At 40.9% G+C, this 9130-nt stretch overlaps 1 protein-coding gene across 1 annotated transcript in view; it reads left to right on the top strand.

Moving 5' to 3' along the window:
* Nucleotides 1–332: 332 nt before the first annotated feature.
* FBLN5 (fibulin 5) overlaps nt 333–9130 on the top strand; it is a 49193-nt gene continuing 40395 nt past the window's right edge. The window contains exons 1-4 of the mRNA XM_063399236.1: nt 333–805; nt 2927–2981; nt 5403–5454; nt 6589–6831. Of these exons, the coding sequence (XP_063255306.1) occupies nt 714–805; nt 2927–2981; nt 5403–5454; nt 6589–6831 (442 nt within the window). The 5' untranslated portion in view covers nt 333–713. The remainder of the gene's footprint in view (nt 806–2926; nt 2982–5402; nt 5455–6588; nt 6832–9130) is intronic.

The raw sequence follows: 9130 nt of genomic DNA, 5'->3' as shown, positions 1-9130 counted from the left end.
TCAGTTTAAAAAGGACCAGTGTTTGCAGACAGGCCATTTGTTTTCCTTTGAATGTTTAATTTGTTTATTCCTGTTTTCAAATAATCCCCAAGCACTATAGTTCCTGTAGCTGTGATCATCATGAATTTGAGTTACTCACCTCCCAGAGGGTCAGACTTTTCATCAGTATGCCATTGGCACGGAGCAGTGAGTGTTGCATATTCATTGTCCAGGACACCAGCTAGAGGGCCTCCAAAAAAGTCTGTTTTTTTGTTCTCAGAGCAAGGAAAACAATCCCTTCCCTTCTCCAGTCCCTTGATAAGGGTTTCTGTCCAATAACGGTGCTCTCTGCTCTGAGGCACATTTAACTGTGAAGTTTGCAGCGGGAGAGGCTTTCCTTCAAGCTGTTAGTGTTTTATCCTGGCAGGCTCCTCGAGGTTGTTGTGAGGAGTCTAGCCAGTTGGTGAGCTTTGTAATCTAAACCAGCTGTCCCAGGCTGAGGCCCCCATTTGCATTGTTTAACATACTTAGAAAATGAAGTGTTCATTTTTAACATTCCTCCTCCAATTGGTTTAATGCTGAATTACAGAAGAGAACTAAGCAAAACCAGGTGCTTTCTCTGTATTCTCTCCAGTGTCTGAGGAGGTACAGACGGCTCCCGATCTTCTCCATTACTTGCCATTTCATTCTTTGGACTATAAATGACACAGGAACTGAAGTGCTAGCAGAGGGTAATGTTTGGAAAACTTTCTACTTATTCATCAGAACAGACTCTGGGTTTTTTCCACCTTTCCCCAACGGTTTTGGACATGCAAGGATTAAGAAGGTAAGTGGTATGCTTGAAACTTCTTTATTTACTGACGGGAAACCTACTTGGAAAATAGCTGTGGCAGGGACATGTTACGCCAATCCACTTGCAAAAGCCATTTGCAAAGAGACGGGATCTCAATGGTCAGAGGTGGGGAAAGATGATCTGCCTGTTAATAAAGCTGTGCTGTCTCTGACGAGTTCCTTCTTGATCTGTGCTTATACTCTGCGCATCTGTGGGAGTGCTGAACTGCAGCAGCAACGATCCCACTGGCTGCAGTGATTGATTGAAGTAATTAGTTACTATTGCAGAAGTTAATTGCTAGTTTAAAATATTTTGCCTGCTGGGCAAGCTACTGTGACCAGCTGCATATAGTGTTGATAGGTTGTGCTGCATGTCTGTTCATAATTCTTGAGGGGATTTTAGATCTAAAGTAATGAGCAAATTGAGATCATGGGTGCAGACAGAACATGTATGAGGCAGTAAGATCAGCCCCCCCCTGCACCAAGAGGAAAGAATATATCATCTTGTAGCAAAGGAAACTAAGGACTGTCTAAAAATGTTTGAGTGTTGTCTGACTGTTTTATGGGGGATTTTGTTATCGTGCACTGTCCTGCAGCAGTGTGCAGCATAGCCCAGTTGCTGCGTATGTCAGTCTTCTGCTATAACCTGTTATATTCCCTCCCAGTGCTGTTTTGCTATATGCAAAGTGAGTATGCAGTCTTTATAGAAGTGCACACTTCAAAATCTCTTCAAAAAGATTTGAGGAATCAAAAAATTAAGTGCAAGCCTAAATGGATTAATTTGTAGTTTGAATGCTTTACATTGGACTCTAAGGAAAACTCTGTGCAGTATTTGCTTTTCCTTGTCACTCAAAAGTTGCCAACAAGTACAATCTGTCTCCACAGCACTATGAACAACCCTTTTAGGGTTTATGTTTACTTCTCAGAGCTTGTCCCCATCTCCTCATTTAAAACAAATTTGTTGTAATGTGTCGGTCATTGTGTGTGGTTTTGTCTCATGCATTTGTAGGTCTTGCTCGGCAGCTCAGTTTGCACTCTGGAAATCAGGGACAGCTCTAAGAGAGAAAGTTGGCAGCTCACGTGGGTAGCAGAACTAAGACTACCTAAAATATCCCCTGCTTCCTGTACTGGTTTTGTGGGAATTTATTGTATCCAATTGCCATTTAGAATTACAATCCAAGATAAGCAAGGTGTGGGTCTAATGGTACTGGGAAGTTTTATATAAATCAGCAGCAAAACACTGAAATCCACAGGACCTAGGAAAAAAAGTAGTTTCTGACTGTGCTTTCATGGTTTTCTATCTGTTAGTAAATATTTGGAGGTGGGAGGTTACTAGATCATAATTTTTATGCACCAGGTAAAGAGCTCCAAAAATGGGTGTGGGGCTCTTTTAGCGAGGGATCCTCTTCTTTCGGTTGCAGTGGAGAGAGACCCAGTAGGGACCACTAGGATGTGAAGATGATATACCTGGGGAAGGCTTCATTGAAAATCACAGCTTCTAGCAGCTGGTGACCTGGCACAGTGTGTCTCCTGCAAGACTGAGTAAAGGGACAGAATCTGGCCCCAAGAAAATGGATTCATCTTAGACAGAGCCTCCTGGGGATGAAATGCGGTTTAGCGGTTGGAGCAACTGGCTGGGATTCAGGACCTCCTGCGTGACACGTCTGCAGCCCTGCCAGCGCCTCGCACTGTGAGCTTAGGCAGGGCCTTGCTCTGGTTTACCCATCTGTAAAATGTGCACAGTGTGCAAGAGAAGGTTTCATTTTTGCAAAAGAAGGGTGTCAGAGAGGGGCAAAACCGCTTAATTGAATATTGCACACTTGTTCATTCAACAGCTGCTGCATGGGGTGTCATAAAAATTAGATTAGTCCATAGACATGTGCAGTCTGGTTTCAATCCCAGTTGCATAAAACCATAGTACCATCAGAGTCAGTGGCTCTGAGTCCTGAATCTGGCCACATTTATATTGCTCTTCTCCAGAGGCCAAATTCATGTTAGCAAAACTGTGGAATACATTGAAGTGTCACTAGAAATTATTTTGTCCATGTGTATTTAATTCTATGTAATAAGTCTGGATATCAGAAAGTTTTCAGCCTATTTTTTATGCATATTACAGGATACTGACTGCTTTCACACTGGCTGTCTGCCTTTCAAGCCCTGGAAAAGCACAGGTGAGAGGTGCATGCAGAGGTGTATGTACTGGTTTGTACTGAAGCACTGTGTGGCATGAAACTTAACTGGCTAGCAGGTGGATAGGAAGCTCTGTGGTCTGGGGTTTACATGAAAAGGAAGTTGTGTGGTCTAAGGGTTTAGAGGGGAGAACTTGGAGCCAGCAGGATTCTGGAGTTGAACACGGATTGAGCTTACTTACTCGCCCTTGCCAGCTCAGCACAATATCACTGTAGAAACCTGGACCTCACTGAAAATCTGATTCTGCCTCTAAACTGAACACTTTTGGAACAGGAAATAAGAAAAACTATCCCATGAGACCAGAGACTGCTCAGTTCTATTGTGAGAAACATCCATATTTGGAAAATTCATTCATATAAATACACATTTTCTGTGTGTAGCAGGATCATGTCTTAAGATTGTTTCATTTTGGACTGTGATCCTGAATGACTGTATCCCAGTTTTCATTTTCACTTATGCCCAAACCCATTTCTGTTCAAGAGGGTGGATGGAAGTAAAGCAGTCCAGGTCTTGAAATAGCAGAATCATTAGTTCTTTGTGTGCTTGGGCTCCAAGTAACTTTAAGTCAGGAAAAACTGTTCCTAAAGGCATGTTGTTTGGATTTCTAGTTGATAGTCCAGATATATTCGGTGTCCAGAGCTGTGTTTCTAAATACCTTTGCCAAAAGTCTCTGAAATGTAGTTGTTTAGCTTCTATTACGTTGAAAATTTCCTGCAAAGGGCATGCTTATTGATATTTTTGTGAATATTGGATCTATATGGGAAATGCTTTTCATGCCCCTGGAGAATTTTTGAGATGTCTTTAAGGGTTTGTTTTTATAACTTAAAAAATATTGTTTACATTATAATTTTTATTAAAATATCTTGTAACACAAATTGATTTTTGAAGTTGCTTTGAAAAAGCAACTTGAAGCTGAAATGACAGCAGTGCATTCTTTCTGAAGATACTGAAACTGGTAATTTTGACAATATTGGAGTCTTTTCTAAAATAAAGTTCTAGAAAATTGTTGAAACCAGTTCTACAGTAGTTTCAGTGTTTCTGAATCATAATTTATTAACCCAAATAAAATGATATTGTTAGAAATTATTTCAGCTTTTTCAGCTAACCTAGGTGTAGTGTATTGTACACAAAAAGGAGAATGAAAGGTAGAGTACATACATTCTTTAAAACATGAGGGAGATGAAAAAATCTCCTATTAGAATATCTTGGCTTTCCACATGATGCCAAAACATCTTGGGATGCCAAAATAAATGAAGGCAGAATTCCTTCATACTTGTCTGACTTCTAGCAGTGGTTTTGTGTATTCATATGTGCAAGTGGCAGGTGCAGTCCAAACAGTGCCATGTGTTTCACTTCATGTCCTGTCCCTAGTTCCTGCAATGACCCACTTCCACTGAATCACCCCTCTAATCCTTTGTCTCCAATCTACAACTTACTACTTCTCCAAATTCAGTTAAATACTTTACTCTTCCACTCTTTTCTTCCATAAAGTCCAAAAATAAGTGTCTTTATCATTAAGAAACAACATAAAAAGGAAGAATCTTGAACACACTCCATCCCTCTGCCCTCTGTTGCTTCAGTGGTTCCTGTTTCCTTGATATCTCTTGCTTACATTCCTTAGTACAACCTATTTACTGGAAGATCCTGTGCTTGTGTCAATTGCTTGGCCCCTGACTAAATAGCTGGAGCCCCAGTCAAAATCTAGGAAGAGCAAGGAATTGTTTTAAGAGACTTCGAAACCATCATCACCAGGACTTTCACCTATTTAGAAACACTGAGGTCACTGAGGAGGTGCTGGAGACTCAAGGCTGCAGCCCTGATAATGACCAGCACCACAGAATAGGAAGGGACAAGGCTTCCAGTAACCCTGAATGCCTGTAGCATGTTGACTAAAGATTTATCCTGTAAAATTTACAAGGTTTGGTGGAAATGAAGAGCCTTCTTTTCATTAAGTTTGCTGTGTTTCAACTGTGGCTCTGGATCAGTCAGTGTCTAGTGTGTTATGTGCTGAATGGGCTGTCTGGGGAGCTTTAGAGCCTGTGAGAGATGTGGCAGGTACCTGCAAGATCAACCCCCCTGTTCTGGCAGAAACAAGACCCCAAACTAGAAGACTGTAGTTCTGTGCTAACAACTCATAACACTTTTCACACTGGTGACCCCTGGGCAGAGGAACAGCCTGACACTGCCACCACCTGAGGATGCCACTCCTGAGCTAAGGGGCTGGAACATGTGCTGAGGCTTCAGGTTCATGTCTTGCTGACTGTCCTCTAGGGAAGGGACTTTATTTTGGTGTACTGTATCATGCTGAACTATTGTACTAATCATAATAATCCAGATGAGCATTTGACTCTGCAAACCTCTCATTTCACAGTCACTGAGTGTCTTTTTTTCTCTCATTTTAGCAGCAATGCACTAATGGGTTTGACCTGGACCGTGCCTCTGGGCAATGCTTAGGTAGGACTTTAATTAAATCAATACATTTAAATTTGGGTTCAGAAATCCTGAATTTATTGAATTAGCATTATGCTGCTCTTACTATGTTTTAGTTGAAAAGTTCTTACTGTGTGATAAATATGCGTGTTTGTATACATGTATAAACAAAAAATATATTTGTGTGTGTGTCATTACATAGCACTGATCTTTGAAATGTTGAGATACTAACAGGTTGTCAGGGCTGCTCAAACAACAAGGATTCATTTTGATAGGAGCTCAGTCTAGCTGCCAAAGGACGAGGGCTGTTCACCCTCCTTCTCTTTCTCCTTCAAACTCAGGATTTATGTCGTTGTTGCACGTCAACATTTGCAGGCTCAGATAAAGTCTTCCATTCTCAGCACTGAAACTCCAAGTAAACTGTGTTGAGGTAGTGTAGGGAAATCAGCACTTTGCCCAGTAGCATCTTTTTGTCAATGGGATTCAGTCTCCAGGGCAGCATCTTCTACATGCAATAAAGTCACCAATCAGAAAGGGAAAAACCTGGAGCAGATTGTTTGCCCTGCCATAGCCTGCTGCTTCTGTGGTCCAAGAATCAGAGTCATACTCAGTTTGGCTAAACCAGATGTATCTTTCTAATTTTAATTCAGCAACAATCTCAGTCAAAGCAAGAAAGGGTCCTGAACTGTGTCCCCAGATCTTAGCATCCCTAACTTTTTCTGTGGGAGGGAATTCAAGACTTCCAGTGCAGGATCCAAATTTCAGAGCTGGACAGACCAAACCATCAGTTTCTGAAATCCTGTTCTGCATGTTGGGGTTTGGACAGACCCTCTGGCAGGAACAGGCAGTAGCATGCTGCATCCATGTGTAAATCAGTATTTAAACCAAACTTCTATGGAATAGCAAAGCAAGCCTTGTCCTCTCCCTCTATCCTCTCATAGTGAAGTAAAATGAGATCACAGGATGTGTTGAATATAAGGGATGTTTCCTATTTTAGTACAATCTAACTTCAAAGTGAGGCTCCACAAGGAAGGATTAGCCTTTTTAATGGAGAATATAATTTATTTTGCAATGTTTTGCAAAAAAACATGTGAACTATTTTTTGATAGGTTCCATTAAGGAGCAAGCATTCTTCAAACCTTTGCAATTTCATTGCAGATATTGATGAATGTCGGACCATTCCTGAGGCCTGCAGAGGAGACATGGTGTGTGTCAACCAGAATGGTGGCTATTTATGCGTCCCCCGAACAAACCCAGTGTATCGATCACCGTATCTGAGTCCTTATTCCAATGTTTATCCACCACCCCCAGCACCAGGCCCTGTTCCCAACTACCCCACTGTTACAAGACCTCTGATGTGCCGGTTTGGTTTCCAGTTAGATGAAAACAATCAGTGTGCTGGTAAGTAGTAGAAATCTTTCTTCTGTATTTTCATTAATATTAAAGCTTGTTGAAACATTGCAGAAACAATTCTCCTGCAGTTGTCCTTCAGTTACTGCAACAGTCAAGCCCAGTATTTTGAAGTCCAGTTGTTTTTAAGGATATGGGCTGTATGTTTCATATCATCATTATTCAGTGCAAACTAAGATATGATTCAATCCTATTATTGAAGCAGAAAAGCGACTTTTCATGAAAGAAGTAATGTTTTAATGAGATAAACAAACGTCTGATGGCAGATGATCTGTCAGTGCATCAAAAGCATGCCTTTTATGCTTATGATTATGATCTCTCCACATAAAAGAGAAGGTGGCCCTTCATTTGAAGTGTTAGGGGTCTGAGGAAACTTCATTCATCTCTTGGTTGTATGTGAGCTGGTCTTTGACAAGAAACCAGAGAAGCCATGAATTTTCAACAGAGAGTTTTGCCTCTCTTTAGACTAAGGAACAGCATTTACTTCAAAACCGCTGCAGAGAACCACAAGAGCTAAAACTGACTTCTCTTTTGGGCTTATTCTGCCCTATTGTCTGAAATTTCTGGTGGGACTTGGTTGCAGATGATGCACTTTCTTTGTTTCCCTACTGAGGAGACCACAAGAGCTTCATAGGAGCTTTGAAAGTCTAGAATTAAGTCCAGCTGCCTTGGGACACATTTTCTGTGTTTGAATCATTGTCCTTTCCAAGGTGGGAAAAACATTGTTTCTAACTAGCACTCACAGTAATACTGACTGGAAAATTAAAAAGAAAACACAAGAAAAAATCATAAAACTGAGAGGTTTTTGAGGAGTTTTTAAATCCTGGGATAACTGAGGAGTTTGCAGTAAAAATAGACATTTTTACTGTCTGGTCCTTTGAAAATTGCCTCTAGTCCTTTTAATCTCAGCAAATTGATTAATGTGTTATTTTATCTTCTGATTTGTAGAATTCCAGGAGTCTTTTGCGCACTTTGCTGTAGATGATTCAGGAAATGGGATAGTTAGTAGAAAAGAAGTGCTGAAATGAAAGTGGAAATGAAACCTCTGGATTATGCTGTCTGGTCTGCTCCACGCAAACCAGAATAATCAAAACAGGTAGATTTAGGAAACTTTTACAGTGATCTTTCCAGCCTCCAAAAGGCACATATGTTCCTGCCTATGCTGGCAGAAATGGGAGGACTAATACTTTTTCCAGTCAGGGCTATTCACTTCTGTCATTTTAACTTTCAGATATTTGAGATTTAATTGTAAGGAAAGTTTGGTGATGAGAGACATTAATGAGCATGCATGGGAAAGGACAGGCTGCCATTTGAGTACTACAGCAAGCTGGGAGCAGTTTTGATAAGTCTACATCAGATTTTAATTCAGGTAGATGATGTGCTAAGGGAAGAAAAACAAAACTAAAAGAAAACAAGATCTGTCGGGATCTCTGCTGGGTTAGATTTAGTTTTTTGTTTAGTAAAATTCTCTGGAGACATTCACTGTCTTGATGCAGTATTTATTGTTGTATCTGTGTGCCTTTTGTACCTGTGCACCCTAGGATGGAAAGTGTGGTCACCAAAGGGAGTGATTCAGTCCATGTCTCACTGTGGTGATGGTAGGAAGGCCTGATCCCCTGTTTCCAGGATTCCTGGAGCAGTTAACAAGGTTATGTGCAGTGCCATGCTTGAAGTCCTTGGAGGCAAGACACCAGGGAACCTTGACAGGGTCCTCAGGAGCAACCAAAATTTTACCCAGGTCATTCAAGAAAACCTGAACCACAGGACTCATGGCATCCATAAGCAAATTACAAGCATCACTCATGTTAAGGGTATTTTAGTTGCTCTGTGCTTACCTCCTTGTCCATATTCAGCATGTCTGTAGGATACAAAGCACTTCAAGGGCTAATTTTGTGGTAGAATGGTTGAAAAGAGTGCACTAAAACAATTTTGCCCAGAGCCACAATTTAGCTGAGCCACTATGTAACTTAAGGTTTGTTATGTTGGTGTTTAGACACCACTCTCTAGCACCTTCTTTCCAAATAAAATTAGTCACAGGTATTCCCATTAGAGATAATGAGATTTTCTGCTATTGACTGCAGGGGAACCAGAGTTATTCTCGTGCCAATGTGTCTCAGCAATCTGCAGATTTTAACAGAGTGCACATTTTTGCCTGGTCAGCTATGGGGTTACATATCAGGGTCACATTTTCTATTGCTAGGACAACAGAAATCTTTACCTTCACACTGAATTTCAGTCAAAACAGCTTATTAAATACAGGAGAATTTTCTGGGAGATTGGGAGATTTGCA

The sequence above is a fragment of the Prinia subflava genome, chromosome 5 (genome assembly GCF_021018805.1).
Source record: "Prinia subflava isolate CZ2003 ecotype Zambia chromosome 5, Cam_Psub_1.2, whole genome shotgun sequence".
Taxonomy (NCBI): Eukaryota; Metazoa; Chordata; class Aves; order Passeriformes; family Cisticolidae; genus Prinia; species Prinia subflava.
This window is presented reverse-complemented; position numbering and strand designations above follow the sequence as displayed.